This window comes from Aspergillus aculeatus (genome assembly GCF_001890905.1).
Source record: "Aspergillus aculeatus ATCC 16872 unplaced genomic scaffold ASPACscaffold_1, whole genome shotgun sequence".
Lineage (NCBI taxonomy): Eukaryota > Fungi > Ascomycota > Eurotiomycetes > Eurotiales > Aspergillaceae > Aspergillus > Aspergillus aculeatus.
Genome location: NW_017962976.1, coordinates 1,366,243 through 1,384,041, shown reverse-complemented (window position 1 = coordinate 1,384,041; position 17,799 = coordinate 1,366,243). Strand labels below are relative to the sequence as shown.

Sequence of the window (17,799 nt, the reverse complement as noted above, 5' to 3'; positions counted from 1 at the left end):
AAAAGTGTGGTATATACAGCAGATGGATTAGACGATATCGATATACTCGTAGCATAAAGCAGGGCAACCAAAGCAGGGCAACCAAGCGACCAAAGACCTCATATTCCCGTGTCTCCCTCCCCATTCATGCCAGGCCCATGGCCCCCGGCCACCGGGGCTTTCAAAGACGGGGGATGTGGAACAAAAACAGACCAGAGTTGTCATACTTTGTACATGAAATTCGTCTCCACGCCCACCGACCAATCCGGGGTCAGGGTGAGGGCCCCTGCGGGAATAAGAACACGTTCGCCGGGAACAAGAGAATCATCGTAGAAATCAATCAAAAGGATGAGCGAGCCGGATGCAATAAGAACATCGGCGCGCTGACGAAAAATATATAATCTAAGATTCTATATAATGTGTTGAGGATGTGTTCACAGCAAGAAAGCGGCGAACAGGGTGACTCCGCTCAGGAGACCGAGGACGGAGGCGGACATCTGAGCGGCGGCGGTGGTGGCACCGCTCTCGTGGGAGCTGGAGGAGCTCGAGCTGCTGGAGGAGCTGGAGGTGCTGGACGAGCTGGACGAGCTGGAGTTGCTGCTAGTCGTGGTGGAGGTCTCGTTGTTGGGGACGTTGGACGCGTCGTCGGCCAGGACGGTGTACTTGATGCTCGAGAGCTTGCCGCCGCTGGAAGAGTAGACGGTCTGGGGAATCGCGGTCGACGAGACGGTGACGAGCTTGCCGACGGTGGCGTTGGTGAAGCCGTTGCTAATCCAGTCGTCGACCTTGGTGGGGCGGCTGGGCAGGTCCCAGGAGTTGAGGAAGGTGCTGGTGCTGATCAGCGCCGAGTCGCAGGTAACGGCCTCCTGGGAGGTCTGGGTGGCGTTGGAGGACTCGATGCTGCTCATGTCCAGCTTGCCGTACTGGGTCTTCAGGTTGTCGTAGTCGGTCAGCAGGGAGATGGTGTCGCTGCTGTTGACGGCGACGAGACCGTAGTTGTTCGCTTCCTGCGTCCACTCGTAGACCAGACCGCCCGAGAAGACGGCGGACATCTCCTTGCCGTAGAGAGTCGCGACCTCGGAGAACGTGCGGGGCGTCACCAGGTTGCAGCCGTACTCGGAGAAGAAGACGGGCAGCGAAGAGTTGGAGAAATCCTCGACGAGCACGTCGTAGCCACTCTCCGTGTAAGTGGAGTCTCCGCACCAGGAGTAGGAGTTGAGACCGAACAGGTCGGCCTGGGAGCTGGTGGAGTTCTTGAGGTCGCAAGACAGGTAGTTGAGGGTGTCAACGAGGACGGGGCGCACGTCCGCAGCAGAGTAACCGACGGGGATGGTCCGGTTGACGTTCTTGGCGATGTAGTCCTTCATGTCGCGGGTGACAGCCTGGAAAAGCGTCGGATATTAGCTATGTTGACTGTTGGCATGAGCACAAGGCGAATAACGTACCCGAATGTAGGCCGGAGCCTCGTAGACACTGTCCTCGTTGATGACCTCGTTGCCCGCAAAGAAGGCAAGGGTGTTGGGGAAGTTCTTAAAGGCCTCGATGACACCGAAGACTTGCTCAAAGTACACGGCATTGTAGGTGCCAGATGGGTCGGTACGATCAAGAGAGCCGCCGGACAGCGGGGAGTTGACATCCAAGATCATGTAAATACCGGCACCGTTGAAGATGGAAGCACACTTGCTGTGATCGATGGTGGGCGACAAGTTGTAAACACGGATAGTGTTGACACCAAGGCTCTGCATCAGAGCGGCATCACGAAGACAGGCGTCGGGCTGGCTGAGAGGGTCCTCGGTCGTGCTGAAGCCAGAGGAACCACCAGGCTGGTAGCTGTGTACGGGGACATCGACAATCAGTGATTCTGTTTCTGTGGTAATGGCATGACCAGGGCGAACCGGACGGCGGGGGCTTGCTTACTCGACACCCAGGATCTGGAAGCGATCACCAGTCTTGCTGTTGACAAAATCGGTACCTTTGACAACAAGGGGAGTGACAGCGTTGGCGGTGGTAGCCAACGCGCACGCAGTGGCGAGCAGACGAGCGTAAGTCTAGGTAGGGTTAACTGTTGATCTTGGCTGGGATGATCATGATGATCACGATCATGAGGAAGTATAGGATGGTTTGTTGCCTGAAAAGGGGGGCACCCACGGGAACCATCTTTTCTTTTTCTTTTTGTTATCTCTCTTCCTTCCTTTTCTATAGAAGATGATGATGATGATAATATTAAATATGCGCAAATTGCAACAGCAACAACACAATTCTAGGTCGATGTCTAGCACCGAAAATGCAGCGAGCGATAATCTCAGAACGAGTGAACGAAGGACTTAACCAACGGAAAAGAAACGAATGACGAAGAAGGGGAAGGAAGAGGGAAGCAGCGAAGGGGATTCAGGCTAACGCTTGGAGAATCGGCTTAGGAGGGGAAAAAAAGCAGGGAAAGCGAGCATGATTAAGTACAACCGACCTTCCAAGGTCAGGGAAGGGAAGGGGGGGCCGGGCAGCCAGACATGACCCCATCCCTGGCCATTCTCTCCTCCACTAATAAGTACTGTTAACCAGTGGTTTCCGGTGGTTTAATCACGGTAAATCCATCGCGCAAATTGGCAGTGGACCTGGTCGACCTCGCGTTCCACCCTCATTGGCCTAACCGGCACTGGGGCGAGACAAGCGGCACCGACGATCGACCCTGGCACGAGCTGCGAATTATTGCGCTGCTTATCCATTACGCACTTCGAGGTCCGTGATTCATGAAACAAAGGATCATCGGCGGAGGGAGCGGCCCCCCCGTCATTCATTCATTCTTGCATTCATGCAACGGTCGCAGATAACTTAGACCTTTCATCCCTGAGTATACTTATACTTTTAATCATCTTTTATATCAACTATCACCCGTTTTCTTCCCGATGACCCCGTCTCACAGCAATAAAGAGAACCACTGCTCGCTTCTAAGAATACACGCCCCAGCAGAGAACAAATAGCCGGAGCAAGGAAATCACGGAAAAAGCAGAAAAAATCATCAGCATCAACCCACACAAGTCATGATGGCGCCGAGCATTACCAAGAGATGTCCGTCTCATCGACACTCGAGACCCAATGCAAATATACAGGGGGAAAGGATAAAAGGAATAAAAAAATAACGCAAGCAGAACACATGAACGACCTAGGAAATTACACGAGTAGCGGAGAGGGAAAGCGGGATCAAAAAGGATGTTCAAACAGATCCGTCAAGGAGGGTTTGCAGTCAGACCATGGCCCTGCATAGACTGGAGGTCACCACAGTAGCGGCGCCCGTTCCAGATCAGAGGTTCAGGTTCGAGGCAGAATGCGGACGGAGGGAGAAGGAAAGAGTTAAGGACGAAGAGAATCGATCACGGCGGACGAATTTACTCCACACCGTGGCTCTCCGGGCCGGAGCTCTCGGCCGTGAAGGAGCCGAGCTGGAGGCCGGCATCCATGGCGACCATCTCAGCCAGGATCTCCAGGACCTCCTTGGGAACCGTCTTGTCGTAGATGGAGATGAGGTCCTTAGGCTGGGGGTAGACCTTCAAGGCCTTGTAGAAGCACAAAGCGGCCTCAACGGGTTCTGCTCCAAGGTTGGTATCTATATCGCCGGAACATTGCGGAGCAAGGGCGCGGAGGTCGAATCACCGCGGAAGACACATACCTTCAGCACAGAGGGACTCGCCGCGAGCGACCTGACCCATGAAGTAGGCCTCCTTCTCCTCCAAGTCCGTAGGGAAGCCCTCGTCCTTGGCTTGCTGCACGGCGGCCTTGATGGACTCGCGCTGCATGGCGCCCTGGGCCTCGGCTTCCTCCTTCTCAACGCGGGCCATGCGGCGGTTGTTGCGCTTCAAAGCGCGACGGAACTCGGGGTCGGTCTGGCGCTTGTGATCGAAGTAGACAGCGTAGGCTAAACAGGTACGGAGAGCGAGTTAGCAACACGCACATCACGCAGGCCATAAATAGCACGGCGTAACTGAGCCTTACCCAAAAGACCGGTAATGATCGTGCCGGCGGTGGCGGCCACCAAAGTGGAGGTTCTCATGATGTAGGTGGGGATGAAAGAGACGGTGATGACCGGGGAGAGACAGCGAAAATGAAAACAGCAGCGGGAGATGGAGATGTAGCGAGTCGACTCGAGGGGAGAGAGTTGAAGATGACGACGAGATGCGAATGGCTCAATTGGGGAATGATTTTGTCAGGATCATCATTTCTCCGCCTCGGACTTACCCTCCCGCTTCGGCTTTCGTGCCTGGAGTTGATCATCATCATCATCGGCCGTCGTCGTCGTCGTCTCCTTCCCCTCTATTATTCTTCCCTCTCTCACACGACCCCCGGTCGATTGCAGGTTCAATCTTCTCCTCCTCCCCCTTTTCCCCCCCTCTCACCCTCCCTTCCTGCTACGTCACCATGGAAAGCCGTGGTTTGACCCTTCGCAGCAAATCTCGCCGCCCTCGACCCCAGATTAGTGCTCCAAAACCCATCTCCGGCCCTCTTCCGCCTAACACCACCAGCCCTAGTCCCAGCACTTCGACCAGCGCTTCCACTGTCAGTAAGCCCGCCGTCCCCGTGCATGGGACCACCGCCAACTCTGCCAACAAAGATGCGACCTCCGATCTCGTCAAGCGACGGTACTCGACCCGATTCAACCAAGTTCCTGACTTTGATGGTGTGCCGCCAGTGCCCGGCCTACCTCCGCTCCCGGCCACGTATGGAGGATTGAGCCCGCCCGAGACGAGTCGCCGACCCTCCCCCGAATCGTCGGGTCCGCCAAAGGTGGATTTGGATGCGCTGCGGGATCCCAGTTTGCCCGTCGATAAATGTGAGTTGGCGTGGTTTTATTTCCAACCCAGCCGGCTTCTTGGACGCTGACTTTGGATCTAGATGTGGCCAACCTGCTTGCGAACGCGTCGGAGGAAGAGATTGAGGAATACCAGCGCAGTCTACGAAAAGTCAAGAACCGAACATCCACCGACCTCCAGCAGAATGTATACCAGAACCGAACCCAATTCATCAAGATCAGTAAAGAAGCGGAAAAGCTCAAAGGGGAAATGCGCACCCTGCGCACCCTGATGGCGGAGCTGACTACCACACTCGGTCAAACCACAGTCGGCAGCACACCGAATCCCATGTCGCCCATGCCCGATGAACGGCTGTCCAAGCGTCACGCCAACCGCAGCTCGGTCGCAAATCTTGAGAGCATGTGGAACGTGCAGCTGCAGACGTTGTGGAAGACCGTCGAAGGATCGCAAAAGTTCTTGCCGGTGGTGCCGGGCCGGCACATTGTGATGGAGAGCGGACACTGGGTCGAACTGGATTCGGCAACGTGGAAGCCGCGGCGCCCGGTGCACATTGTGCTGCTGAACGATCACCTGCTGGTGGCGGCCAAGAAACGCAAGCGCGTGGATCAGAGTAGCCATCGTGGTCCCGTGCCTACGAAGTTGGTGGCAGAGGAATGTTGGCCCCTTCAGGATGTGGATATGATCGATCTCGGGGCCAATCTCGGCGCGGGGGTTGCGCGCGAGGATGCTGAAGACCGGGGCATCACGAACGCCATCAACGTGCGTGTCGGAGGCAAACCTTTCACCTACCGGCATGACAAGCGGGACAGCTCAGCTAAGAGCGATCTACTGGCCACCTTTCGAAAGACGGTCGAGGATCTCCGACGCAACCTCCGGTCGGAAACCGAGGCCGCCGGCAAAGCTGTCCCTGAGGTAATAGGCTATCGCCACGCCTCGTACTCTCCCCAGCCGGATCGGCCGGTTAGTCTGGACGGTGGGCGAGACAAGCCTGAGGTGCGCATTGATGTAGACGGCAAGCAACAGAACCTGCGGTGGGTGGAGGGCCAGATCGACGAGCTAGACATTGATATCGCTCTGCAGCGGTTCGAGGATGCTGTGGGCCACATCGAGCGGTTGCGCAAACTTGCCCGAGGATTAAAGGGCAATGCGGTCGCGCAGGACGTGATCACAACCAAGGTGGATGAGCGTGCGGCCGCCCTGGCCGAGGTATTGCTGCGTGCGCTGGTGGACACTCCCTCCTTCCCTCAAGCGACCAAGACCAAGTCCACGTGGCTGATGCGCTTGGGCTTCGAGGACCAAGCTAGGGAGGCTTATCTTAAGGCGCGAACTGATGTCATATCCAAGCGGATCAGGTGGGTTTCTTTCTGCTCCCATCGTAATGAGCTGAACTGACGTGCTACAGAGCCTGTGTCTTCGAGGGCGACCTCCCGATGTATATCTTCCAGATTTCCTACGTCTACTTCACCTTGATCAAAAACACCATCAGCATTTATCAGCAATGCTTCCCGCCGGCCATGTCTAGTGCCAGCATCCGCTGGGCCAAGCATCACCTCGATGGCTTCAATGCGCTCCTCACGCGGCAGCTGAGCAGTGTGCAGCGGGGGACCACCGTGTACCAGAAATGTCTTGATATCGTGCACGAACATGCCAACCTGCTGACCGAGGTTGGAGTCGACTTTACCGACCTGGTCGCCAAGGGGCTGGAGGTGGAGGATTCAGCCGAACGGCCGCAGATGACGCGCTCGGAGTCGTTGATCTCAGGATTGGCTGAAGCTGCGGCGGCCGCGTCGCCAGTCATTTGAAAACTGGGGATGTTTGATCTGTAGCGTTTTTGTTACTCTGCGAACGCTTGTCTATATTATTATTTTTACTACCCAGCCTCGGGATGCTCGTTATGTACAATTCAGCTCTGTGCAAGCTTGTTGCTTTGAAATGTAACTTTAGATGCATTTTATTATTATATGTCAGCCCAGATCTGCTTCATCCCTTAGTTTATACCTGACACTATGCGCTCTACATCTTACTGAATGACCACGTTGAGTGGCGGGATTGTCTTCACCCGGGCCGACTTCGGCCAGGGGAATAAGCCCGAGACTGGGAAGTGGACGGTCTTGCTCTTATCGGAGTGGGGACTGCGTCCTCAGGCACTGATCTGCCGTCACTGTCAGCCATATATACCCAGTCCTGTGCTATCTATTCAATTCAAGGTCACAAAACACAGTTCGGGTCAAGAATCGACATGGTATGAGCTGAAAAGCTACCGATCAGCCACCGTAGTGAATCTCAGCAATATGCATGCGACACTTTTTTCTCTCTATAAGAAGTGCAGTACGTAAGAGGAAAACACGCCCGGCTGCCGCCCGAAGCCGAGTAGGCCATCGGCGTCCAGAAGTAGTGCCGAGCAAGGGATGCAACCCCCCGAAGCGGCATGCAGTTGGCCGATCCATAACGAGCAATGGAGGAAACAAGCGGGGAAACAGTGGCTGCGTCGCTGATTCTTGTACGTTTTTTTCTTTTTGCTGTCTTTCTTTCTCTTCCATACACACGCGCGCGCTTGTTTGGATTCTAGACACTCTCTCTTCTTCTGTTCTCACTCCCCTTCGTTGTCCGTTGCCAAGATGGGTCTCACCGCAGAAGTAGTACAGGACCAGGCATCCTCATCGCAGTCGAGGTAAGATACAGACACATAATTCCCTCCACGGGCAACGCACCTATCCGGCTCACATCCCTTTAAAACAAAAAGCTCCTCCACATTGGCAGCGCTGCCTGAGCTGCCCCTCTTCTGCGCGGCCAAGGAGCATGCGCAGACTCGTCCCGACCACATCGCCGTCGACGATGCCACCAAGGGCCAACAGTTCACCTACCGCCAGCTGCTGGCCGATACGGCCGCATTGAAGCAGCGTCTGCTGGAGACCCTCACGCTCACGGAGACCGGGGATATGGCGGAGCGTCGGATCGCGTTCCTGGTGCCTAATGGCTATGATTACGTTGTGACACAATGGGCCGTCTGGGCGGCGGGGGGTGTGTGCGTGCCACTTTGTAGGTTCTTGTCCGGGGTATATGAACTAGACTTGTGGGTTGGGACTGCTAACCATTTTTGCGAAAAGGTACCTCCCACCCCGTGAAAGAGCTCCTGTACACGATCGGGGACTCGGACCCCTCTTTGATCATTCTGCATCCCACCTTTGCCGGAACCCAAGACGCTTTGCTGCAGGGGCTCAGCAGCAGTAGCAGCACGATCCCGTTCATGCACCTCACCCCATTCCAACAGAAACCGGAGCCCGAACTCGCCTCGCTCGCCATGCCCGCCTTCTTCCCTCGGCCGCCCGCACAATGGGCCCTGACACGCCGGGCATTGATGATCTACACCTCCGGCACGACCGCCAACCCGAAGGGGTGCGTGACCACGCACAAGAACATCACGTTCCAGGCGCGCAGCCTGGTGGAGGCGTGGGAGTACACGCCGGCGGACCGGCTCATCCACGTGCTGCCGCTGCACCACGTGCACGGGATCATCAACGGGCTGGCGGCATCGCTGCTGGCGGGCGTGACGGTGGAGATGCACCCCAAGTTCGACCCGGCGACGATCTGGCGGCGGTGGGCCGAGGGCGGGTCGACGATGTTCTTCGCCGTGCCGACCATCTACTCGCGGCTGGTGGACGACTTCGAGGCCCGCCTGCGCGGCACCCCGCAGGAGGCGGCGGCGCGCGCGGGCGCCCAGGCCCTGCGGCTGGTGGTCAGCGGGTCCGCGGCGCTGCCGACGCCCATCAAGAAGAAGTTCGCCGCGTGCACGGGCGGCCAGGTGCTGCTCGAGCGCTACGGCATGACGGAGATCGGCATGGGCATCAGCTGCGGCTTGCCGGTCGAGCAGCGCATCGACGGCAGCGTCGGCTGGCCCCTGCCCGGGGTGCGGGCGCGGCTGACGGAGAAGGAGACCGGGCGGATCATCGAGGGCGTGGACGAGGACGGGATGATCGAGATCAGCGGCGACAATGTGTTCCGCGAGTACTGGCGGCGGCCCGAGGCCACCGCCAAGGAGTTCACGGAGGACGGGTGGTTCAAGACGGGTGATGTGGCGCGCCGGGACGCGCAGGGCGCGTACTACATCCAGGGCCGGGCGTCGGTGGATCTGATCAAATCTGGCGGGTACAAGATCTCGGCGCTGGAGGTGGAGCGGAAGATGCTGGGGCTGGATGCGATTCAAGAAGTGGCCGTCGTGGGGCTGGCCGACGAGGAATGGGGCCAGCGGGTGGCGGCGGTAGTGAAGCAACGAGCCGGGGTGAGCTGTCCTTACTAGCATTGACCTATCCAGAAGTACAGGACCACTGACATCAATACACAGACCGAGCCGCTGGAACTGGGCAGTCTGCGCGCGCAGCTCAAGCAGGAGATGGCGGCGTACAAGGTGCCGACGGTGCTGAAGCTGGTGGATGCGATTGAGCGCAATGCCATGGGCAAGGTGAACAAGAAGACGATAGTGAAGAAGTATTGGCCGGAGTTGGCTGGGTGATTAGATAGACTGAAGATTAGAGTGAAAGCATGTGCGGTTGGCGATGCACAAATAAAGATACCTTGATCATGGATGATATTCTTGTCCGGGTTCCTTCGACAGCCGTCAGCTTGACAGCATCGAGTACAATCTGCATTTAGGATAAACTTGAATGTTGTCTATTGTCATTAGAGCCGCGTGACGCAGCCCGACGATAATCTCTTGTTCATCACAAGCAGCAAACTGCCTGATTTACAAAATAGAGCATTTCACTCAATGACATTTTCTGGGACAGTACACTCAACCAGGGACATCCCATATCCACAAAACGTCTTTGCCTGGTATGCGCATCCTTCCACTCAAGAACAGTACTTGCCCCTCTATGTGTATACGCAAATGCAGTTATACCTGAAGAAGAGGCTATTCATCCTCTCCCTCTTACCCTCCTTACGAGTAGACTACTATTCAAATCAACTTCAAAAGGAAAAACAAACTTCATCCATTTTCATAAACGAACTTCAAATTCCAAAAACAAGGACTCAGTTACAACTTACTGACCCCATCAGAAGCAAAAGAAAGGGAGCCGAGCTAATCAATCCACCCCCATCGCCGCCCTCTCCAAAAGCCTCCCCAAAGCCTCCCCCTCCACTTGCCCATCCTCCCGATCCTCCAACAAACCCAACCCCACCCACTCATTCACTTCCTCCTTCAACACAACCTGCCCCTCGACCCATTCCTCCCACGCCCCGTCCACAAAAAGCTCATACGGCTTCTCCGCTGCCCAGGGAACCGCCAACAACGCAAAGAACCTCAATTCGAGTTCCAGATGCACAAGCATCGCTCCCTCACCATCACTTTCCCCCTCAAACCGCCACAGGCAAATCGGACATGTATCCGGAACACTCGTATGCGGCACTCTATCCGTCGTAGGGGAGTGCGCGGCAGCTCCAGCCCCAGCCCCAGCCCCAGCAGCAATCTTTGTGGTTGATGCAGCATCAAAGAAGGAATCATACTCCTCGCCGATATTCCGGCCCGTCGCGAGGTGTTCCACCCAGCCTTGCACCGTGACAAACCCCTCGGTTTCTTGGGTGCCGCAGGCTGCGGTGAGACAGGTGAGGTGGCGGAGGTCGGAGGTGAGGTGGCTGCGCCAGGAGGATTTGTCTTCGAGTAAGGAGGTGGGGACGGGGGTGAGGCAGTAGGGGCATTGGGAGGTTATTGTTGCTGGGCCTTGGGGAGAGGTGGTGGTGGTGATGGTGGTGGAGGGCGGCGGCTCCGTCCAGTGCCCGTGAATCACGGCGTCAGCGTGCGGCGGAGCGGGGAAGTTCACGCCTCGCTCCTGGAAGGCGTGGAGCTGGGCGACGGTGTACACGTCCGAGGACTGCTGTTGTAGCGCGAGGATGTAGTGTCTTCGTTTGATGTTGAGGCGGATGAGACGGTGGTGGAGCGGGGTGAGGGCTGGTTTGAACTCCCCGCGAGGGGAGTAAAGGGAGTGAGGGGAGTTAGGGTTACCTTGCTGCTGCTGCCGCTGCCGCGCAGCAAACCACGCCTCCAACTGCGCCGCAAACCCCCGGTACTCCTCCGCGTGGAACCGCTTGTCCGCGATCTGCTGCCACAGCGGCAAGGGGACTTTCTCGTCCTCGAGCTCGTCGGTGATGACCGCCCCCAGGTCGTGCAGCCACCACCGCGCGGTGTCGAAGGTCCGCCGGATCTGGTCATGGAGGTGCCAGCGCGCAGTCTCAATGTTCTGGGAAGTTTGAATGGCGTCGAGGACGTCGGCGGTGGGGAGCGGGGTGGAAGTGCTCAGGGATTGTGTGACGGCCGCGGCGGAGGCGTCCAGCGCGGCCAGCTTCCCGCCGAGATCGAGGAGCTGGAGGGCGGCCTGGCGCAGGTGGCTGATGTGCAGGGTGTAGGTTGATGAGTCCTCGCAGGAGTTGCGGGCGACTTCTTCGAAGTGCAAGTAGCCCCGGCGGTCGTAGACCAGCTCCCGGAAGGTCTGGTACAGGTCCTGCGCGGTGGTGGAGTAGTCCATTAGGCCGCTATTCTGCGTTAGCTGGTGGAGGTACTGGCACATCCAGGCGGAGGTGAGGAGCGTACTCATTTTGCTGTTTTTAGGGAGGTTGAGTTAGGTTGCGGTTGCAGTTTGCGGACTGTACGGTAGGTGATGCACGTTGTAGTGTAGTCTGTTGAGTCTTTACGGACAGGTGATGCAGATGAGAATTGATACTATGAAGTTGAAAGACAGGAACTCGATATTTATACCGCAGCGAATTACGTCTATTCTGAGGCTGTACATGCCCAGCAAAGAACATATTCCATTCGGTTCTTGAACAAAGACCCAGGCCCATTGACTCCCCCCAAGCCCTTATTCTATACAAACTCAACAAAAGGTTCAAGGTGATTTCCTTCTGATAACAACTAACAATAACCTGAAAGCATATCCCAGCAGATCGGAGAAGTCCTTACCCGTGATGATGGCATGTTAGCTGATTGATGCAGCAGCAGCAGCAGTATACTAGGTACCCACCTTCACTCCCCACCAACATGACCACACCAGCCACAAAAACCAACCACAACAGCCAACGTGCACCAAGCAACGCACATTACAAATGAGCACAGTCCTCCTGACCCTGAAAGTAAAAGATACTAAAAATCAGGGTACAGATCGGCGCCTCCCGTGCCGCCACATGCCGTTATCTACCCAAATGATTGGGTGTGAGTCCCCGTCCCCGGGGCACCCGGGATCTCCGTCGGAAGTCCCTGAAGAAACATACACAGTCGAACCCTAATCAACCAGTGGTCTTCTTTACTTGGCCCATCCCCTGAAGATAATATCGACTGCAATGCACTGCAGCTGCAGCTCCAATGGCACCGATGTCACCTCACTCGGAGCTTCATGCATTATGCTTGATTGACATGTCGGTGATCGGAGGAGTCCGTTGACTTGCTGTCTGGGTAGATAGACTTCCAGGGGAAAGGGATAAATAGGCCTGATATTCTCGACTCAGCTCAGTCCAACCCAACCTCACCCAGCTCAAACCACCTCAGTCCATCCCCAACCCTATCCGATACAAAACACCAAAGCTACCAAAATGTCCGCTATCAAGGTAAGCCCCCATCACCCCCATCCCCCTCTCACCCAAACCACTAACAACAAACCCCGACAAAAGACAATCCTCCTCCCTCTCCTCCTCACCACCTCGCTGGTTCTGGCCGCCCCAGCCCCCGCCCCCGAACCCAAAGCCGAGGAATCCTGCGCCTACACCTGCGGCAGCACCTGCTACTGGGCAAGCGACGTCAGCGCCGCCCAAGCGAAGGGGTGGTCGCTGCACGAGTCCGGCGACACGATCGATGACTACCCGCACGTCTACCGCGACGACGAGGGGTTCGCGTTCGGCGTGTCCGGCACCTACTATGAGTACCCGATCCTGAGCAGCTTCAAGGTGTTCACGGGGGGCTCGCCGGGAACGGATCGGGTGATTTTCAACTCCAATGATCAGTTGGCCGGCGTGATTACACACACCGGGGCGAGTAGTTATGATGGGTTTGTGGAGTGTTCTTAGTTTTCTGTTCTTTGGGTTGGGGATTCTATGAGGGCTGGCTATAAATGGGGGTGGGGGGGGGGGGAACGTGTGTGTACTGGGTTCGTGTCCGACTGTTCCTGGTGATATTAGCAGCCTAAAAAGAAGAGTCTGATATCTCACTGCAGAGATAAATCAAAGAAAGAGTAAAGATGACTAGATAGGTAGCAACATGCTAATATATATATTACGGTATATAATCTATGCACATGGACCAACCACATCGAAATCCCTTGTGGTCTAAAATACAGCAAGGATACCTTACCGACATCCTTGTTAATCCTGCAGTTGTCCCGCACCTACAATCTTTTACAGTGGGGTGTATGGCAAGCCGCTGTACACGAAAAAAAGCTATTCTAGCGATTACTTGATAGATGGCGTCAGGCTTGAGACCGATGACCAGCAATTGCTCGCGGGTACTCACAGTATTCTTTTTCCTGTGCCGCTCAAGGTTGGTACCTATATGGACCCCAAGCTGGAATGGTAGAATCTCACCGCACATATGCAGATACCGAAGTACGGTACCTAGTGGTCTTGTAGGGTACCGTGGCAGTTGGATGGTCTATCGAGATGATAAACCGAGCAGAGGTGATATTACATACTGTATCTAGCGCGCTTCTCCTGAATCCTTCGTCTCCTTCCCGCTCATGCCCCACGCCTTTCCCAGCCGGCATGCAAAGAGTCACGGTTCTGAGGGGGCTGATCATCCATCGACTTGTCCCTACTATCTACGGGCGAGCAAGCTTTTTATTGATGGCCTCAGTCTGTGAAGCAAAACCCTACTGGCAGCTCAACCATGTCTGAAAGCAACTTGGAACCATTTGATTTTGTCCCATTTAGGTGCCGTTCAGTTCGGTGGGGTAGCTCTGTGCGGGGGAGTGGGGGGTGAGAGGATCGAACAGCCATTTCGCCATTCGGTCATCAAGCTCCACAGCTGAAGTGGTGGGAAGACTGTGTCTACACTCCTGGGATTCCTGTACAGCACCTGACAAGAAATCAATCTGCTTCCACTGGGACGATCATGAGTTGGCTAAATCGCCATCCTTGTCTTCTCTGGGCACTGCTTCGCAGGCCGGGTCGGATACTGACGACAAACCCAATAAATCTAGAGACCGCTCAGACACCGAGTCCACGTACAGCAACGAATGCGCGTCTAATCGTGGGTATGGCACGGATGATACGCTTGCCGTCACTCGGGTGTTGGAGCAGCATGGTATCCCTTGCTGTCTGGTGGGTGTAGCTGCCCTCGTTTTCTACGGCGCTGGCAGAGTTCGCGAGGTAAGTTCGCTCATTCGCTCAGAGAGCTCTATCTCCTTCGACAATTCTTATGCAGAGACCAACATTATCTGCCTCATCTCGCAGGATTGGGAAATCTGCGTTCCAACAGAGCTCGTGGACCAGGCAGCAGAGTTACTCCAATCAGAACCATACGCCACGCAGTATCGCCGGGTCAAACCGTGGCCCTACTACCATCCCTGCTCTCTAATCCACACATACCACCGGTTCAAAAGCAGCGGGATCGATCATTACTTCTTCCTTGTTCCCTCGATCGACATGCAGCTTGACTGTGACCCTTCCAACTTCACACGCAGTCCCCGAGGGTTGCCGTATCCCAAGCTGGATGTCTTTATCCAGAGCTGTTTAGACACCGGTGACATGCTCCAGCTTTGCGATGTGATAGACGGTACCAACGTTTCCGAGGAATGGGGCGAGAATCACCTGAACCTTAAGGGTACAAACGATGTAGAATGGGCCAAAGAGAAGAATAAGAGGGGGGAGGAGTTTGGCGGAAAGTGGGCTCATTCTCTCTTTGCCTGGGAAGGACGGAAAGACAAACGGGAGATGTGGCTGTCATTGGTGCGCACTAAGGAAAGCAGGCTGGACTGGACGAAGCCCAAGGATGTCTTGATCACTCAATATCGTGTTAGAGGCTCGCCGGAACCCTGGACAGAGCTATCGGACATGTCTTGATGGTCTTTCGGGGAGTTGGGGGTTCTCGTGGAATATCTCGGGAGGGTATATCAGAAGGTTGCCACTGGACCCTCAATGTCCAACTCTATGAAATAATGATAACTAGGTAGTACTAATGAGTCCACCATGATAGGCACATCCAAGGCTCAGCACTGACTCGACCTTTGACGGAGCGCGATGCACGTTGTAGTAGCCAGGGCCCGGACGCTTGGCTCTCCAACGCCGGACTCATCTCATTCTAGGGAGACCTCCTGCTGAGAAATCCGGCTCAAAACTCAGCGAGGGTGGTTTCAATCGCGTTCTTCTGGCCACTCTGGAAGACGATTTCAAGGCAATCGTCAAAATACCCTAGAAAAGATCAAGCGCGCGGAGACGTACGCCACCGTTGGTGAGGTCGCAACCCTTACATTTCTCCGCTCAAAGGGCCTCCCAGTTCTATGGATGGTCTTCAATCAGCGAAAATAACGTTGGAGTCGAGTATATTATCATGGAGCACGCACCGGGAATTGGTGCGGATACGCGCTGGTTTCAGACGACAAAATATCAGGAGAAGGATGGGCCAGTACCGAGAAATACGACCACGCTGTCAAGCGAAATGATTCACTCAAAGCGGAGTTCTCCGAAGGAGGCAGTCCGGACGAACTCGAGAAGACCAAGCGGGGTCGGCCCTTCCGGGATCACGAGGAATTCTTTTAGTGAAACGCTTACTTCTCAATATCTATGTGACTCGGCGACCCAGGCTTATGTACACCGACAGTTGGTACATATACCAAACAAATCCGACTACCGCCACTTATTATCCCAACCACCCTGTTCCACGGCAAAGGCGATCGCCAACTCGCTGAAGCGAGCCATGTGCTTTCCCCAAATATTAGTAATGTACACGACCAAGAACGGGGGAAACACTCACGTCAATCGAGAAATACCCCGTCTCATCGTCCACGTCCATCGTATCGTTGATGCCATGGATATACGGATCAAAGTTCCCCGGCATCTTCCCGCCGGCCAGGGGGTTGCCCTCCGACGCAAAGGCCGACGGGTAGTTGAGCTGCGTGAAGGACATGTAGTCCGACCCGGCACCGCTATCCCACAACACACCACAATTAGAACTGTAGGACACTGAAACCGAAGGGAAATACATACGCGCCCAAGTCATACACCTCCGTCGGAATCGAGATATACTCGCGACTCAGATTGACCGTCCAGTTCGTCAGCGCCGCATCCGCCTCCGTCGCAATGAACCCGATCTCCTCGGTCGAGTTGTGCGCGACGAACGCCGTCATGTCCTGCCAAGTCAGTCAGATCCAGATGAGTGACCAGAAGGGAGGGGTACATACAAACTCCAACATCGCCCCGATACGCGCCCCTTCCTCTTTCTTGTACCGCGCAACGGCCTGGCTCCCCAAAAGTCCACCCTCCTCCGCCGCGTACCAGTGGAACTCCACGGGCCCGTTCTTGGGCGTGTATCCGCTCGCAGCCAGCACGCGGAACGCCTCGAGGATGCTGACGGTGCCCGAGCAGTCGTCGTCGGCGCCGGGCGCGGGCAGCAGCGGGAACAGGTAGTTGGCCGAGTCTTGGTGGGCGCCGATGATGGTTAGCGGGAGTGAGAAGTTGCGGACCTTGGGCTCGAAGCGCGCGATGATTGAGGACTGGGGGAACGAGTGGGTGAAGTACTCCAGGGAGATGTGGGTGCGGAAGGGGGATTCGTCGATGATCTTGGAACAGGTTAGTTCGTCATCTACCTTCACGCCCCTAGTGCCGAGTCCTGTGGCAGGATACGAACCTTGGCGATGTGCTGGTAGAGCCACTGCGAGCTCATCTCGCCATGAATGCCCCCGTAGTACCGGTTGTAGTAGCTGGTCATGTGCCGGAGCACGTATTCCATGTGCGCTTTCTCGACCTGATCAAACAGGGGACGGACGTAGCGCTGGTGCGTCAAGTCCGGCAGGTCTGGTACCCCGCAAGTCAGAATGACCCTCCCACGAAGAAAGGTGAGACTCACTGGCCGAACCTGCAAGAGCATGCACCTGCTCCGCGTAGAAATCCTCATTCTCAGTGATGTCCATGAACTTCTTCCCCTTCTGCCGCAGCAGCAGCTTGTCGCCCTCGGTCATCCACTGCGGCTGGGACTCTCCGCGGACGTGCAGCAGCCGGGGCTGGGCGAGGAAGTCGGCGCTATCGGGGCTCAACGCCAGAAAGGCGGCGACCGGGTCGTCGGGGTGCTCGCGGAGGGCGGCGTGGACGCGGTCTTCGTCGAGGACGAAGATGGCGTCGTCATGGCTGTAGGGGGCTTGGTTGGTGGATTCGAGGATCTGCTGGCTGCTGCTGAAAGAGCTGGACGCACCGAGTGCGGACTGAGCGGTGCTCAGGAGCAGCGGGAGGGTCAATAGAGTGCTGCGCATGGTCGAAATGGGGTGGTGGAGTTGTGGAGTTGGGGAGGGAGGGAGGGATAAGCTGACGGGAGGGATGGAGTGGGTGCGATAAGAGGTATTTGTAATGTTGTACTGTATTTGTAGCCCGAGAAATCGGACCTCGGAGCTGCGGCACGGACCACGAATCTCGGATAAGATAAGCCTTGGTTGCACCGTTATCTCGGCCTTCTAATGTGATACACCGATTGTACCCTTCCAGAGAATTACTAAATATGGTTTAGCCTTGTCGTCTTGGCTAACGTATCCATCATACATTTTATATATTCAGATTATATATGATCAAGTCAGTAAGCACGCCAAGTTGCTTTTATAAAATTCTTGCTTGGCTTAGTTTATCCCCTTTTGTAGCCTCACACGGGGGCAGCAAGGCGATGGGATGTGCATTCCATTCCACCTTATACTTTAGTAGTACTTTCAAGTTTGTTCACATTGAGCTTGGTGTCTGGCGTTGGCTTGGATTTCTTATACGGGGGTTAGCGGGTTGCATCCCTGCGTGGTCAGGCTGATTGAAGAACAATACAAGGACCGCAGCCATATATGATCTCTTC

At 55.7% G+C, this 17,799-nt stretch overlaps 8 protein-coding genes across 8 annotated transcripts; 4 read left to right on the top strand and 4 right to left on the bottom strand.

The window, feature by feature from the left end:
• Nucleotides 1-11: 11 nt before the first annotated feature.
• gel2 (1,3-beta-glucanosyltransferase gel2) lies at nt 12-2,358 on the bottom strand. Its single transcript, XM_020204164.1, has 4 exons — nt 2,128-2,358; nt 1,897-2,027; nt 1,425-1,809; nt 12-1,361 (listed from the first exon to the last, which is right to left on the bottom strand). Exons 1-4 carry the CDS (start codon nt 2,134-2,136, stop codon nt 414-416), a joined length of 1,473 nt encoding a protein of 490 aa, XP_020061027.1. The 5' UTR covers nt 2,137-2,358; the 3' UTR covers nt 12-413.
• Nucleotides 2,359-3,362: 1,004 nt separating this feature from the next.
• On the bottom strand, nt 3,363-4,024 carry ASPACDRAFT_38246 (TOM complex receptor protein TOM20; the record flags this gene model as incomplete). The annotated part of the gene is made up of 3 exons (XM_020200424.1): nt 3,363-3,562; nt 3,644-3,889; nt 3,967-4,024. The coding sequence occupies 3 exons, from the start codon at nt 4,022-4,024 to the stop codon at nt 3,363-3,365; spliced, it is 504 nt and encodes a 167-aa protein (XP_020061026.1).
• Nucleotides 4,025-4,261: 237 nt separating this feature from the next.
• On the top strand, nt 4,262-6,765 carry ASPACDRAFT_109462 (exocyst subunit EXO84). Its single transcript, XM_020195392.1, has 3 exons — nt 4,262-4,801; nt 4,864-6,133; nt 6,184-6,765. The coding sequence occupies exons 1-3, from the start codon at nt 4,390-4,392 to the stop codon at nt 6,581-6,583; spliced, it is 2,082 nt and encodes a 693-aa protein (XP_020061025.1). The 5' UTR covers nt 4,262-4,389; the 3' UTR covers nt 6,584-6,765.
• A 634-nt stretch (nt 6,766-7,399) lies between these two features.
• Nucleotides 7,400-9,418, top strand: ASPACDRAFT_1877899 (acyl-CoA synthetase; the record flags this gene model as incomplete). The annotated part of the gene is made up of 4 exons (XM_020198121.1): nt 7,400-7,452; nt 7,525-7,820; nt 7,889-9,060; nt 9,124-9,418. 4 exons carry the CDS (start codon nt 7,400-7,402, stop codon nt 9,289-9,291), a joined length of 1,689 nt encoding a protein of 562 aa, XP_020061024.1. The 3' UTR covers nt 9,292-9,418.
• Nucleotides 9,419-9,862: 444 nt separating this feature from the next.
• On the bottom strand, nt 9,863-11,368 carry ASPACDRAFT_38243 (uncharacterized protein; the record flags this gene model as incomplete). The annotated part of the gene is made up of 1 exon (XM_020200423.1): nt 9,863-11,368. One exon carries the CDS (start codon nt 11,366-11,368, stop codon nt 9,863-9,865), a length of 1,506 nt encoding a protein of 501 aa, XP_020061023.1.
• A 939-nt stretch (nt 11,369-12,307) lies between these two features.
• On the top strand, nt 12,308-12,830 carry ASPACDRAFT_1884339 (uncharacterized protein; the record flags this gene model as incomplete). Its single annotated transcript, XM_020198368.1, has 2 exons — nt 12,308-12,374; nt 12,438-12,830. Exons 1-2 carry the CDS (start codon nt 12,360-12,362, stop codon nt 12,828-12,830), a joined length of 408 nt encoding a protein of 135 aa, XP_020061022.1. The 5' UTR covers nt 12,308-12,359.
• Nucleotides 12,831-13,644: 814 nt separating this feature from the next.
• ASPACDRAFT_1877897 (uncharacterized protein) lies at nt 13,645-14,819 on the top strand (the record flags this gene model as incomplete). The annotated part of the gene is made up of 3 exons (XM_020198120.1): nt 13,645-13,677; nt 13,875-14,126; nt 14,211-14,819. The coding sequence occupies 3 exons, from the start codon at nt 13,645-13,647 to the stop codon at nt 14,817-14,819; spliced, it is 894 nt and encodes a 297-aa protein (XP_020061021.1).
• A 608-nt stretch (nt 14,820-15,427) lies between these two features.
• ASPACDRAFT_109460 (uncharacterized protein) lies at nt 15,428-17,188 on the bottom strand. The gene is made up of 5 exons (XM_020195391.1): nt 16,603-17,188; nt 16,157-16,534; nt 15,963-16,105; nt 15,730-15,901; nt 15,428-15,677 (listed from the first exon to the last, which is right to left on the bottom strand). The coding sequence occupies exons 1-5, from the start codon at nt 16,840-16,842 to the stop codon at nt 15,603-15,605; spliced, it is 1,008 nt and encodes a 335-aa protein (XP_020061020.1). The 5' UTR covers nt 16,843-17,188; the 3' UTR covers nt 15,428-15,602.
• Nucleotides 17,189-17,799: the final 611 nt, after the last annotated feature.